General features: G+C 46.9%; 1 protein-coding gene across 1 annotated transcript in view; it reads right to left on the minus strand.

Annotated features, from left to right (window-relative positions):
* Positions 1-1,737: 1,737 nt before the first annotated feature.
* Positions 1,738-16,271, minus strand: part of RAB31 (RAB31, member RAS oncogene family) — a 126,978-nt gene continuing 112,444 nt past the window's right edge. The window contains exon 7 of the mRNA XM_055127196.1: positions 1,738-4,972. Coding sequence (XP_054983171.1) covers positions 4,872-4,972 — 101 coding nt within the window. The 3' untranslated portion in view covers positions 1,738-4,871. The remainder of the gene's footprint in view (positions 4,973-16,271) is intronic.

Here is a 16,271-nt window from a genome sequence, read left to right on the forward strand (position 1 = left end):
GGAAAAGCATGAAAACAATCACAGAGACTAATAAAATAGCACTGTAGCACTGTCATCTCGTTGTTCATAAATTTGCTCGAGAGGGCAGCAGTGACATCTCCATTGTGAGACTTGTTGTTACTGTTTTTGGCATATGGAATATGCCACGGGTAGCTTGCCAGGCTCTGCTGTTCGGGTGGGATACTCTCGAGAGGGACGAGAGGAATTGAGCCCGGGTCGCCGCGTGCAAGGCAAACGCCCTACCTGCTATGCTATTGCTCCAGTCCACTAATAAAATAAGCACCATTAAATGGCCAAAAGCTTCAAATTCTGTCATTTGTTTTGATTTTTTAAATATTAAATAAATAAAAATTCCTGAGAATTTAATGCCTTCTCTTCTCTGAACTTTTTATTTCCTTTCCTCGCCAGAGGTAGGGAAGCACTATCGTAGTGTTTTACCTTCAAACTTATTTTTGGAAGTGAGGGTAATGGTTGGGCCCTCCTCCCCTAGTGATGTTCTGGGTTTACTCTAGCTTCTGTGCTCATGGGTCACCAATGCGGTTGCTTGAGGGACTATGCGGGTCGGGGATCAGCTGTATCAAGGCAAGTACTTTTACCTCTATACTTTCTCTCTGGTCCCACATTCTATTATTATTATTTTTTAATCACACACACGGACACACACGCACACCACATTGTTGTTTTTAGAAGTTTCTATACTTTTGTACTTCTTCCATATATTTCTTTTTTCTTTCTGGTTTGCGGGCTGACCTGCCTATGCCCAGGCTGAACCTGGGGCTCCTGTCTGCAGAGCATCAGCTGCAAGGAGCTGTTTCTCCAGCCCCAACCTGCCAGGTTTCATTCACTTAGACCCCCAAGAGGGTGGCGTTTTCGAGGGGGCATGCCACGTGCTATTTTGAGGTGCATGCTGATGCATGATTGTATCATTTAAATCACCCCCAAGTCTCATCATTGATGAGACTGATCATGGCTCGGCTGCACTTCGGTTGTGCTGAGGTGAATAATGCCAATGATCGTCCTTTCTTCTTTCTTTCGGCCTCTCAAGCAGTGCTCAGGAGCTCTGGGGGCCTCACTAGCAATTCTCTGCCAACTGGGCCAGCAGTTTATTACAAGGAGCTCCTGAGGAAAGCTGCTGCGTGGGCCCTGCAGTGCCAGAGATGACCAGGCACGCTGGTGGGTCTGGAATCTCCAGGGCTTTGCCTGGCAATGCTCGGGGAGGGGGGGTCAGGGCATGTGGTGCCGGAATCAGCTGGTTGGTCAGTGCATGCTAAGCAGACATCCTAACTGCTGCAGTATCTCCTGGTTCCTGAACACCCCTTTATTGGGGAAAAGGGTCTATTCCCTACAGTGCTGAGGCACCCAAGGGTGCTTGTGCTTGAGTCAGAGCTTCCATGGGCAAAGCAGATGCTCAAACTCTTTAAGTTACTCCTCCAGCCCAGGGAATGTCCTTACATGTGTCTTCACAGGTACAATAGGCACAGACACGGATGCTTCTCCAGGGAATCACTATTCCTTACCATGAAGTGGTCATGATTTTAAAGTAAATCTACTGGGGCAGGAGCCATAGAACAGTAGGGAGGGCATTTGCCTTGCACGTGGCTGACCAGATTTGATCCCTTTTTTCCCATATAGTCCCCCGAGCACCACCAGGAGTAATTCCTGAATGCAGAGTCAGGAACTGCCTTCTTACAAAAGTTATTCTGCTAACATGATATAATGAAAAAATGATAAACTTAGTAAAACTTAAAAATATTTATTAGTATGAATCAGTGTATTAAAACCCAAATAACAGATACCATTGGGCATTGTTGAGGGCAATGCTTGAGTACAGAGTCTATAAGGGAAAGGTCCTACGTACGGCAGGGTCTTCTATATACAAAACCTGGGTCCAGCCCAGACAAAAGCTCTTTAGGAAAACACAGGAAATGGAAACAGTCTCCACAACAGAGCACTGACATAGGATCAACATTGGTCTCCATAACGACAGCTAAAGCCCAGAACTAGAGCACCAGAGGGCCGTTCCGTTGCTAAGCCGACTCGACCAGTTTCGCTAAACACATTCCAGTGCAGCGAGGTGTGGGGCTTCCGAGAGCCACTCCATTCCGGCCCTTGATCTGATAGACAATATTTCAGTCAGCCAAATCCGTCTTAGAAAAATTCAGTTCTCTGGGGGGGACACAGCCCTCGTGGTGTCTAGAAGTTTGTTTAGGTCTTCAACCTTTGTAGTCTGCATCCCAGCACCCTGGTGTACCATTTTCAGCTATAAAATGGCAGGTCAATGATGTACCCTCAAATATCTTCTGCATGATTCCACTGCCTGCTGGGAAATAATCCCCCTGGGAGCCCCTGCCGAAGTGACACACCGTAGTCACATGGCAGTCTCTGAGTGGAATCAATGATATGTCTGCCTAACAAACAGGAAACCATTTACACATGTACACTTGTGTAGTGCACAGGGAAGGTGAGGAAACAGGGAAAAGGAGCAAGTCTTGGATAGTGATGCGAAGAGTGCCACTCCACAAGAAACTACTTGACATTTTGGAGCAACAGTCCTTTGGAGTCTTTCTGTAACATCTGGTGTGTATGGTTCAATTCTCAGAAGAGCCAGAATGTCATTTCAAGGCAATGTGAAGAAAGATTTTCAAAAAGAAAAGACGCAGCAGCTTCATTGTGGACCAGGTGCCAGCACATCTTCAGCAAAGACTCCATGTTCCATGGACACCTGTATGCATGAATGCCATCTAGTGTCCCTTTGCCAGTGGCTCCGAGTAGTGTTCATAGTCATGTGACTGGCTTGAGTAGTTAAGGAAGGACAGAGAGAGTGGTTTGCATCCCGTGTGCTTCTGGAATAAAACCATGAGTTCATTCAGGGGCAGCTCATGAACGGGGGCTAAGATCCGCCAGATGGGTCACAGCCACGCAGGAAGGAGCCGGGCCAGAGTTCCGAAGCTGCTGGGACACGGACCACCTCAGCCAGAAGTGCCTTGTTGAGAAAGACCTGGGCTCTCAAGAATAGAGAAAGGTTGCAAAACAAGCCCAGGGCTGTTACTTGGAAAGGCGTCATTTTCATCTTCAGTTCTGATTCTTTAAACTACAGGGAGAGAGATGTAAGGATTGCTTGACCCGCAAGCGGAATTCTGTTAGCCAGTCAGGTTGACAAAGTAGAGAAAATACTAAAAGTCCTGGAAAGACCCTTCCAACATTACCCAAATACCTACACCTAACAGTTTTTGAGGTACCCATCTGGGAGAGCAAAGAGACACTACAACTATGTGTTTCTGGCCTTCACATTCTAAGATTATTATCAGACTCTGGAGCTGGCTGAACTTGGATGAGTACCAGATGGAGCATATGGACTTGAGTGAAAAAAGCCTAAGCCTGTGACTTCCACCTGGCTGTTTCCTTGACGGCAGTCCACATGCAGGAGTGTGAAACTGGTTTCAGTCTCGCCAAGGACTGTGGGCTTTGGTGGACGGTGAGCTTGGGGTCCCCATCTGTCAGACAGGTGTACCTGACAGGACTCTGAAGCGCCAGGTCTTTAATCAGCTCACTCCCTTTCCTGGCATTTGTATTGTGATTCTGGTCGCACTGCTGGCCCTGGAATGCTTCTGGCCATGGAGGGTCCTGTGGGCCCTGCTATCATGCCCCAGGAGCCATCTCTTTGGAGGCCATTCGTCTGCAGTATCCTCTTCTCTCCAAGGGATCCAAGTTCTTGTTAGGAACCCTCTCTAAGGCCTAATGGGAAGGAAATCTCCTGTTTCTTGACTCCAGCCTTTTGTATATGTTGGCATTATTATGATATTTGAATTGTGAGTGGAAACACCTTTCTCTCCTTTGCCTTTTCTCTCTCCTTTGGATTCAAAATAGTTAAGTAAGGAGACAGGAAGGTTTTGTTAGACTATTTGTAGTCCAACATTCTAGAACTAGACCTCTTACTAGTCCTAATATCTACCTTCCCAAACTTGGTATCTTCTAAAAAAATTTTATTTTTTAATTTTGTAGTTTTGAGAGTCTAAAATGTTAAGGTGCTGGTATTCTTCTGGTTGGTTTAACTGGGACCAATGATTAATTGCTATCTTTAGAAATTAGCTCCACTATTTAGATGCAAACCTCCTCCAGTTAGAATTTCGCTTGCATGTGACACTCTGACTTAAGAATACAATACTCTGCGCAAATAACGTCTTTGAGGGGAGAACTTAATCACTGTGGAGGGGGTGCATGCCAGGTGACTCTGGAACATACTTACATCCTACCTCTCTCACTACTCACCTAGAGGCCTCCCAATTACACAGAGCATTGAGTCAAACTGGATCTGTTTGTGTGTGACCACAATCTAGAGAAAGAACTTCAAGAGTCGGAGCTGTGAACAACAGCTTTTCGCATGCCAATAGCGTAAGTTTCACCAGAAACAAACAGCTCCAATGATGGTCCAGTTACTTCCTGCTGAAAGGGAAACTGGATTAAATTAACCTTTTGGTGCAGGCTGGCTAGGTATCAGAGGAGTGACTCTGGAAAAGTGACTGACATTTGGCTAAGGAACACGGAAAATCGGAATGGAACACTATGTTAGTATCATACAAAATCCAGGAAAACCTTTTGTACAAATTCAAAAATATTTAAAGATTTTTAACAAAAGATCTCAACTTTGCTGTTTAGCTCATTTCAGCGCCCTTGCAAGTGCATCTGAAATGCTAAAGGTCACTTTGTGGCAGTTTGCTGGAATTTTCCATAGTTTCCTAAAATTCTTTTTTATGGGGGCATTTCCTGCCCCACTTCCTGGAAGTCTTCCAGATTGCAGGGCCGCGGGCTTGCCTCTCTCTGGGTGAGGAGCCGGCCTCGGGCACAGGACACAGGAGCGGCTTGGCTTCAAGTCAACAGCAGCGACGGCGGCTGGTGGGCAAGTTTGGCTTTCCCAGCCTGATGGCGCCATTGTTTCCATTTTCATGGGGGTCCAAGGGCGGGATCTGGCGACCTAGAACAAAAAAAGGAGGCCCAGGTTGAGTTCCTCTTACCTCTGCTGACCCCAAGTGTGGCTTGTAACTCTGCTTCATCGACTCTGAGAGGCTGCACAGACCAGGAAAGAGGTCGTATGGGAGCAGCCTTTTCCTTCCTCCCTTCCTCTCTTCCTTCTGCCTTCCTTCCCTCTCCCTCTCTCCATTCCAAACTTCCTTTCTCCTTTCCTCCCTCCTTTCCTCCTTTGCCGCCCGAAGCCCAACTCAACCATGGAGCATTAAGGGAAAGGAAGGCTGCTTCCTGTTCCTGCTGATGTCCGTGGCTCCAGAGGCCCTTGGCCCGGAGTCCTGGGAGAGCCCCTGTCTCCAAGGCCCTGCCTCCTGCCCAGAGAGCTGCTTCTCCACAAGGAGGCTCCGAGACAGCAGTGAGCACTGAAGTAGGAAAGGCCGGGGGGCTGGAACCGCCTGAGTACTACCTACTACCGGTTCCTAGCTCTCGGCTCCCCGTGCTTCTCTTACCAATGGACTATGTCATCAATAGTGACCTTGCTTTTTACTCACTTTAATCCTAAAAGTTATCCTTGAGTCTCTGTGGATAAATACAAAGTCAAAACCAAACAGATAACAAAGGAGATAAGAAAGGTGGACAGTTCAAAGTAGGATGCAACCAATCTTAGAGGGAAATATTTATATATATATATATGTGTGTGTGTGTGTGTGTGTGTGTATATATATATATACATACATATAATATATATAAAAGCACATAAGGCTCAACCTTTAACAGCATGTTAGTGATCTTTTATAGAAGGGCTTAATGGCCCCTGGGTGAAATACAACAATCTTCTCACTCTTTCCTCTAAGGATATTTTTTGTATCATTTTCAGTAGTTTTTCATAACAAGCAATACAAAATATATTATTTTGGTTCTGCTTTGGGGCAGGGATTGGGGCTCGGGATGGAAACATCTGAAATATGGTGGTGGAAATGGTGTTTGAGTATTAAATGTAATCAAATATTGTGAACTATTTTATATAAAAAAAAAAGAAGGGTGGATAGCTAAAGAGGTTGGGGTTTCATTCTGGGATGATACAGGTATTTTAAAGCTGAACCGCCTAGGTTTGCTCATACCTGTCATTATACTGAACAACACGGAGTCATACACTTCAAATGTGTGAAATGTACACACAATTTTTAAAGCCACATGAGGTTTAGAGACATTTTATTTTCCACCAGCAAAAGTGATGGACCTTGGGGGAATGACAGTGTCAAGTTACATCGTTATGTAGATGACAAGGGCCCAGGTGCTCCTATATGAACTAGGAGCTGCAATAGGGACTCTTGCTTCTGCATCTGAAACAGTTTTGGATAAAATTGTGATTATGATTGATGTAGTTATACCTTTTTTTCTTTTGGGGTCACACCCGGCGATACATAGGGGTTACTCCTGGCTCTGCACTCAGAAATTACCCTTGGCGGTGCTCAGGGATGCTGGGATTCGAACCCAGGTTGGCCACGTGCAAGGCAAACGCCCTACCCACTGTGCTATTGCTCCAGCCCCTATACTTTTTAATCAAGACAAGAAGCGCTTATTGATCAATATTTTTCACAACATCATAATAAATCTTAGGGGGCTAGGGAGACAATATGGGAGTTCAGGCATTTACCTTGCACACAGCTAAACCCACACTGGTCCCCAGAGGGCATATGGCCCCTGAGCCCTTCCAGAAGTGCTCTCTCCACCAGGACCAGGAGTAAGCCCCGAGCACCTTTGGGTATGGAACAAAACCTCCAAATAGTAATAATAATCACTGTCACTGTCATCGTTTTGCTCATCGATTTGCTCAAGTGGGACCAGTAACGTCTCCATTGTGAGACTTGTTGTTACTGTTTTTGGCATAGTGAATACACCACGGGTAGCTTGCCAGGCTCTGGCGTGCGGGCAACATACTCTCGGTAACTTGCCGGGCTCTCCAAGAGGGACGGAGGAATCAAACCCTGGTCGGCCGCATGCAAGGCAAACATCCTGTGCTATTGCTCCAGCCCCCATTAGAAAAATAATATGAATTAAAAAAATATGCTTTTAGCCTCCTACAATGACTTGTTCTTATGATTTTTTTTGAGGAGGGGCATATCTGACAGCACCAGGGTTTACACCTGGCTCTGTACTCAGGGATTACTTTTGGTAGTGCTCAGAGACCATATGGTGTACCAGGGATCGAACCTGGGTCAGGCAGGCATAAAGTAAATGCCCCACATGCTGTACTATTTCGCTAGCCCCTATAATGACTTCTTCTCCATGCCCTGTGTCCTAAGTGTGAACACCTTTCTTAACTATGAAAGAGATCCCAAGTACACAGAACATTTATATAGGACATTTGCTAAAGTTCCAAAAATAGAGTGAAAAATTTAGAAGGCCAGTGTTCTAACCCCTGAGCTTTGGGGTCAGCTGTAATGGAGTGGAAAATTTAGAAGCAAGAAAGGTACACACAAGGAGTAAAGTGGGAAAGCAACATCACTCCTTGCTCCCCTCCACCCCGACTCTTGCCTCTCAGTGAGTAAGAAAACAGTTGGGGGGAGATTGAGATCAGGATTAAATACTTCACACTTTTTGTTTTAAACACTCAGCAACACTAGTGAATCAGCCATTGAACCTGGCTTCTCAGAGGTGCCGGGTTCTGTTGATCTTAAGAATACCTAAAATCTCACAGATAAGAGCAAGATGGTTTTCAAAGTCGGAATTGTTGGTGTTTCCTCAGATGTTTTTTTTTTTTTGCTCATCTGGTAGAAATAGTTCTGAGAACCAAGAGTAAGTTCACTGAACTTGGGCAAGTTATTTGCTATCTCTAAGATATCTTCTCCTTATTTCTCAAGAGAATGTGGTAATCACTTGACAAGGAAAACATCACAGAGATATGTGACAGGGGCTGATGTAGGCGGCACAGATGACTATGGATGAGAAGGACCAGTCATCTTGGGGTTCAGGGTATGGCTTGAGTGAAGTTTGCATTGGACATACTGTGGACCCATCCTGCTCATCAGCAGAAACTCAGCCCATGAGGGATCCCACACACTCCCACTTCAGGGAGAAGAAAGTGTAGGCCATGAAGGGAAGGGAAAGTAGAAACTAGGTCACACCAATGAGGCAAGCACAGGAATTAAGTAAGAAGCAGCGTGTGACAACACAGTAAGAGAGTCCCTATCTTGTGGTATGACTTCTATGGCACCCATTGAAAGGTTAAATGCAATTAGACAAAAGAAAGTTCTGGAAAAAAGCCACAGCATTTTGCACCAAGGTGATCACCTTAGAGCCCTGTTGAGTCTGTATCAGTTATCCAGGAAGAGAGCAAGACAACACCCGAACAGAGAGAGAAAAAGAGTTTCAAGCGTCTTCACGTTTCTATTCTTACAAAAGGCTCTCTGAACATGCACTCTGCATAAGGGGTCATTATTGTGTATAGATTCTAGGTCACTGTTTATTTTAATAAGGTTTGGATTGTGCTAGGGAAAAATTAAAAGTCTTGCCCCTGGCCCCTCCCACCCCCAAAATTCAGTCTTCCTGCAAGTTGACAGCATAGAGAAAGAGCAGGTTTTATACACGGTTCCTGCGGCATGTAAGATGTAAAACAACGAATTCCAAGCTGATGCATTTGCTGATGCATTTGACCACGGCTCTTGCACACAACCAAATTAGAACGGCATGCTCAGTCACAGCTGTCTCCTTCTGCACGGGGTGGGTGGGCCACTTCCTGTGTAAGCTTAGGAGATTCCCCGAACTCTGTGCAGAATTCTGCTCTCTTTTCATCCCGGCTCTGTCATTTCCTCAGCTCGCTGAACTTTTGTGGGGGTATTTGTGGTATTAGTGGCTGCTGGATCCTGATTTCCTCAATCATCGGGATTCATACACTCACCTGGAGGACTTGGCAGCCTTGACTTCTGATAATGACTCCCCAGCTCCGAGGGGCGGGGGTGGGTGCAGGGCAGGAAAGAGGTGTTTTTATGGAACACCATCTGTGAGCTCACAGTCGTGGCAACCTGTCCTATGAATACGGTCTGGATGAGAGTGGGGAATATCCCATCAGGCCTGAGGCAAGCCTACCTCTGCCAGGCCTAGGGATGACGCTGCAAAGGCTACAGAGAACTGGGTCGGCACAGCTGGAGGCCAAACAGGCCTTACCCCTCTGGTTGTCTGTGGGAATTGATGACAGAACAGCTATCCGACTGGGGCAGAGGCGGTGAGCTAGACCCAGGCGTGCTCGGGAGCTAGTCCTGGCTGTGCTCAGGCATCACTCCTGGTGGTGCTCCAGGGGATTGCGCAGAGTACGGAGGACTCAAACCAGAGTCAACTGCACGTAAGGCAAGCATCTTAACTCCTGGACCATCGCTCCAGCCCTTAATGTTTTGTTTTTGTGAAGTTTTCAACCAATTGGAAATTGAATTTATGTGGAAACAGAAAAAATAGCTTGTTATAGAACTTTCTGTACTAACTGAAAAATCAAGTCTAGCTCAAAAGCAGAATGAAGGCTTACAGTACTTAGTTTGCTTAGTTTTATTTGGGGACCACGTCTGACAGAACTTGGACGGGCAGGCTAACTCTGTGCACAGCAAGAACTCTGTGCGTGGGGGTCACTTCTGGGACTGCATGGGACCCTAATGCAAAAGCATGTCCTCCAGCCCATGACACCACTTTTCATAAGCACAGAACTTGGAGGCGATCTACACAATGTTAACAGGTCAAAATCTGAACTTGAGAATGAAATACTCTAGGAAAAAAGTTTTAAACTGGGGCCAGAGATAGTTTAGCAGAGAAGGCACTTACTTGCTATGCATGCCACTGACCTGGGTTTGATCCCTAGTAGCTCCTATGGAATGATCCCTGAGCACAGAGCCAGGAACAAGCCCTGAGCTCTGCCAGGTGTGATCCAAAAGCCAAAACAAACCCAAACCAGGCAAAATAAGAGGATCCAGGTAGAGAGTGCAATAATGAGGTCATACATCACTGGGACTGCATAGTCCTCTGAGCATGTCTGGATGAGACTAAGGCCCTGCTGGGGTAGGGGTGAGGATGGGGAATCCCTGGCTCTGCAGAGCCTGAGCTACCAGGCAATTCCTTTAGAGTCGAGTGGAGCCCCCAGGCCACTCAAGTACCACTGGGGAGGATTCCACAAAAACAGACAAATGACGCCTCCAGACCCAGCACCAGGCTGGGTCTCATCCGAGGCACCCTGGAGGGAGCAGGGGAGCCCATAACCCACCCTGACAGAGCCCCAGCAGCCTAAGACCTCCACAATCCAGTTGCTGCCGTGCTCATGGCCAGACTCCATAGGCTCAGGATGAGCCTCATCCAGGAATGAATCTGTTGAAAAACTCAGGGATGTGGGTTTTGTGACTGAAATCTCCAGGCTCTCAAGAAGATGGAGATGGGTTGCTTCCTGCCATCTGCCTGTGCTTCCGGGAGGCTGGCAGTCACACATACGAACTGCCTCTATGTAAGCTTATTAACTGGCCGTGATCCAGGGACTCATAGATTAATCTCAGAAGAGATCAGCAAGATATGCCTCCAGACCCCAATGTCAATTTCCAGTTAAAAATTTAACTTGAGCTGTATCACCCTATTTAAAAATCTTAGAATTCCCGAAGGGCATAGCAGCGAATTATACCCTAATGTACACCCTAATGTACCAGGAATGGTACACCACATTGGATGGGATGTAAAGTAGAAGGCAACCAATCTCAATTAAAAAAATATTAGCACACAAGGCTCAACCTGTGACAACACATTAGTAATCTCTTATACAAGGGCTTAATGGCTCCAGGGTAAGATACAACAATCCTCACATACTTTCTTCTAAGGAAATCTTTTTTGATCATTTTTAGTGAATTATTCATAACAAGCAATACAAAATAAATTATTTAGGGCCTGCTATTGAGGCAGGCTTGGGAAAATTGAAAATAATGGTGGTGGGAAGGTGTAATGGTGGAGGGGTTGGTGTTGAAATATTGAATGTAAAAAATCATTGTGAACAAATTTATAAAAATAAAATAAAATTTAAAAATTAAAAATAAATAAATAAAATAAAACTGGTTTAAAAAAGGTGAAAAAAGATATACGTAATCATTCTGAATAAGAATCAATAGTTGATGTTTTAAAGAGAATAGCCTCCTTAGAAGATTAATCAAAATCCCTTAAGTCACAGTAGTTGAAGCCAAAACAATCTCCAAAATATTTCATGTGAATGACGAAGGGCTTGAGGGAGCAATGAAAGATGCTGTGAGTGCCAACTTCAGGAGAGCCAGAAATAGCTTTTACAAGATGCTGAAGAACAGAAAGATGCATGCAACTGATAAACAGAAAACAACATTCGAAGACTCCAAAGTTGAGGCAGGATATGCTCAATATTAGGAAATGCTAAAATTAGAGAAAGAAAATCCGCCTGAATTCCTGTGAAAGATTGGGAAACTCTGATGACAACCTGAAATTAAAAATAGTGGATCTGAAAATGATAACCAAGAGGTTGTGGAAAAAAATGGGTTAATGCTGTGGTTTTTGGGGGGCCAGGCGTTGTGCCAGGATTAAACAAGGGTCAGCTGTGTGCAAAGTAAGAGCCTTAAGCCCTGTCCTATCTCTCCGGTCCAAGGCCACAGTTTAAATTCAGGCTCACTCTTAGTATTGTACATCCTATGGATTTTAATAAATAAGTGTGACGCACTCCCACCCACCACTGTAGTATCACAAAGAATAGTCTTAATACCCTAAAACGCCTCTGTGCTTTGACTCTTCACTCTACCCAGGCCCCATAACCAGGGGTATCCCTGGCAGCCACCAAACCCTTTTCTTGTCCCTGTAGTATTGCCTTTTCTGGAATGTCATAAGGTTGGGATTCCCCAGTATGCAGCCTTCCAGTTAGTCTTATTTCACTTACCAACATGCATTAACTATTTCTTCCAGTCTTCTCATGGCTGGATAGTTTATTTTTTAATCACTGTATAGCATTTTATTTAATATATATGTATATATGTATCTTTCTTTTTTCAATGCAGAGTTTTATTTAAGAGAGTGAAAGAATCGAGGCTGGAGCAATAGTATAATGGGTAGGCTGTTTGTTTTGCATGTGGCCGACCTGGATTCAATCCCCTGCACCCACTATGGTCTCTGAGGACTGCCAGGAGTGATCCCTGAGACAGATCCAGGAGTCAGCCCTGAGCATTGCCGGTGTGGCCCAAAGCTCTGAAAGAGGAAAGGACAGGTTCTCGGCAAGTGGGTGGTGTATTCAAAAGTAGAATAAACTTTATTTGAAGTTTTGCATGTTAAAGTTTTTTTAAGTTAAAAATTAAAGTTAAAAAATTAAATTGTGGGGGCTGGAGCGAGAGCACAGCGGGGAGGGTGTTTGCCTTGCACATGGCTGACCCCGGTTTGATTCCCAGCATCCCATATGGTCCCCCAAGCACTGCCAGGAGTAATTCCCGAGTGCATGAGCCAGGAGTATCCCCTGTGCATTGCCGGGTGTGACCCCAAAAGGAAAAAAAATTAAAATGCTAAAACCTATCAGTAAAAAAATGATGAAATACAGACACACATAAAAATAGAAAACATAAAGGGGAAAACAAATCAAATGAAGCAGATATTAATTTAAAATGTGTTTTCAAAAATATTGGGGTGTTTTTGTTTGGGGTCCATATCCGGTGATGCTCAGGGGTTGCTCCTGGCTCTGCACTCAGGAATTGCTCCTGGAAGTGCTCAGGGGACCATATGGGATGCCGGGGATGGGACCTGGGTTGGATATATGCAAGGCAAATACCCTCCCCTCTGGACTATCTCTTGATCAACACCTACACCCCAAATATAGTTAAGAAAATAAGACAAACCTCAGGCTGGGAAACATTTAAAGACAAACCCCTGAAGTTATGGAGGATAACCCAGGGGCTTAGAATGCAGTCCTGCAAGTATAAAGTCAAAAGTTCGATTCCTGGTGCCACCGCACAAGCCAAGCATGATACAGGCAGCTTTTGATGATGCCAGAGCTGAAAGCAATTTTCAGCTGCCTGCAGCCAAGCATGTGTGAGCACAGCTAAAGAGATTTGACCCCTGTGTGCAAGAACAGTGGCCAGGAAGCATAAGCCCTGGTGAGTGCCTATGTGAGCTCCACAACTGAAATATGTGTGAGCAGAACTGAAAGGCTGCAGCCACCCCACACCCCTGTGCAAACACCAGGGCGAGAGAGATCCTGGCCCGCCCCACAGCGCAGCTGTGACAACAGCTGCGAAGGAAAGCAAGGAAAGTAGACAAGTCAACAAGTCAATGTGAAGAAATCATTAAATTTTTGGCTTTGTTTTGGGGACACACCTGGTGGTGCTCAGGGGTTACTCCTGGCTCAGTGCTCAGGGATCATCCCCGGTGGTTCTCATGGGCTCATATGAGATGCTGGGGATTAAACCTGGGTTGGCCACAAACAAGGCAAACGCCCTCCCCTTGATTATTCCCGCACAGTACCAGACACCACAGCACACCACATCACCCCTCACCACAGCACCCACCACACAGCACCTCCACAATCTTACCACACACCATAGTGCACTACCACCACACAGTACCACACACCATAACACAATACCCCACACCACAGTACCACACACCATAGCTCTCTACCCCACACCACAGTACCACACACCATAGTGCACTACCCCACACCACAGTACCACACACCATAGCACTCTACCCCACACCACAGCATCACACACCATAGCGGTCTACCCCACACCACAGCATCACACACCATAGCGGTCTACCCCACACCACAGCATCACACACCATAGCGCACTACCCCACACCACAGTACCACACACCATAGCGCACTACCCCACACCACAGCATCACCCACCATAGCGCACTACCCCACACCATAGCGCTCTACCCCACACCACAGCATCACACACCATAGCGCACTACCCCACACCACAGTACCACACACCATAGCGCTCTACCCCACACCACAGCATCACACACCATAGCTCTCTACCCCACACCACAGCATCACACACCATAGCGCACTACCCCACACCACAGTACCACACACCATAGCGCTCTACCCCACACCACAGCATCACACACCATAGCGGTCTACCCCACACCACAGTACCACACACCATAGCGCTCTACCCCACACCACAGCATCACACACCATAGCGCACTACCCCACACCACAGTACCACACACCATAGCGCACTACCCCACACCACAGTACCACACACCATAGCGCTCTACCCCACACCACAGTACCACACACCATAGCGCTCCACCCCACACCACAGCATCGCACACTATAGCTCACCACAGCCCATCACACAGCACACCATAAGAACATCCAAACTACCATACCACAGCACCCCCCCGCCCCTCCACCCCATGATGCCATCCTCAGAACTCAGCTCCGTTCTTCCTGAACTCTCTGCCTGGCTTGTCTCGCTTTTCAGATCCAGCTTTAAACACTCTCCTTGGGGAGATCTCGCTCACCCATCTCTCAGTCTCCCTTTTGCATGATTCCCACAGTCTTGTATTTTTTTTCATGCACTACTCTCATTTATTTGCACCCATATGCTATTTCCACGACATGAGATCCAGGATAAAGCACAAGGTGTACCTGCTGAATAAACCAATGAAGAGACATTGAGCTGTTCAACTGACTGGTGTTATCCAGCCTTAAGACCTTACACAGGGGCTGGGGAGGGAGGGGGGAGGCTGGAGCGATAGCACAGTGGGTAGGGCATTTGCCTTGCACGCAGCCGACCCGGGTTCGATTCCCAGCATCCCATATAGTCCCCTGAGCACCACCAGGAGTAATTCCTGAGTGCAGAGCCAGGAATAACCCCTGTGCATCGCCGGGTGTGACCCAAAAAGGAAAAAAAAGAAGAAAGAAAAAGGTCCTACACGGGGGAACAGGGTAGCCAGCTCAAAGGGCGGCGGCGCAGGCTTGTCATGAAGAAGGCCCAGGTTTGACCTCTGGCACCACATGCTTAAAGTTTGGCCTAAAAAATGAGAAAGAGGCGAGGGAAGAAGGGAGGGAGGGAGGGAGGGAGGGAGGGAGGGAGGGAGGGAGGGAGAGGGCAAGGGAAGTAGTTACTTTCCACCTTGATCTATGTGGGGGGCTACTCCCTGCTCTCTGTGCGCAAGGGTCACTCTCAGAGTATTTTGGGGACCCCGCAACACCAGGGATGGAAATTGGACCACACCACCCACCCACACCCACACCCCCAATGCAAAGCATGCGCCTAGCCCTTTGAGCTGTTTCTCTGGCCCTCATTCTTGGCTTGTGACATTTTGCTATTTTTACTTTGTTTTGTTTTGTTTGGAACCACACCTGGTGGTGCTCGGGGCTTTCTTCATTCCTGACTTTGAAACTCCATCCATCTCCCAGGCGCATTTTCTTCCTGAGCCCTGCTCTAAGGGGCAGAGGTGTCAGCAGTGGCTCCTTCGACTTTGAGCGCAGGGCGGAACTCATGTAATAATAACCAGTGGGAGCACGGAAATGGAGATAAATGAGATGTGTGCAGCAAGAGGCTGGAGGCCACTTCGTGCCACGTTCTAAGTGAACGGGTCATTAGGCTAACTGCCTCGTTCTGAAGAGTCTCACCTCAGGCGAGGGTCGAGAGGCACCTTCCAAGTAGCTACAGGATTAGAGATCTGGCAGGGGGCTGTCCTCTGGCCCCTTCTCTCTGGCAATTATAACTAAGGTCCAGTAAAACAGACACAGTTGCTTGACAAGGACAATGAGGTGATACAAGTACTACAGAGACATGAATGATTTGCAGCTTTAAGCAAAATATCCCGCGGCCCCCTCCACCCCCCTCCCCCGCCCCACATACACCAACATCCTCAAATGAATGAGGGCCTCGGGTTCCTGAGCTGTGTAAGGGCCGACCCTGGCTGAATTCCAGAAGGAACTCTCCTTCCAGTTTGGACAATGAGGCTTCCTTTCCTCCTGGCGATCTTTTTTCTTTTTTCTTTTTTTTTTTCTTTTTAGGTCACACTCGCAATGCACAGGGGTTACTCCTGGCTCTGCACTCAGGAATTACTCCTGGCGGTGCTTGGGGTACCATATGGGATGCTGGGAATCGAACCCGGGTCGGCCACGTGCAAGGCAAACGCCTTACCCGCAGTACTATTGCTCCAGCCCCACTCCTGGTGATCTTTATTTCACTTTTGTTTCGGGGCCACACTCAGAGGTGTGGGTTTATTCCTGGGTCTTTGCTCAGGGATCACTCCTGACAGGCATGGGAGACATATGGGTGCCAGAGACTGAAGCCAGGTGGGCCGCTTACAAG

The sequence above is a fragment of the Sorex araneus genome, chromosome 2 (assembly GCF_027595985.1).
Source record: "Sorex araneus isolate mSorAra2 chromosome 2, mSorAra2.pri, whole genome shotgun sequence".
Lineage (NCBI taxonomy): Eukaryota > Metazoa > Chordata > Mammalia > Eulipotyphla > Soricidae > Sorex > Sorex araneus.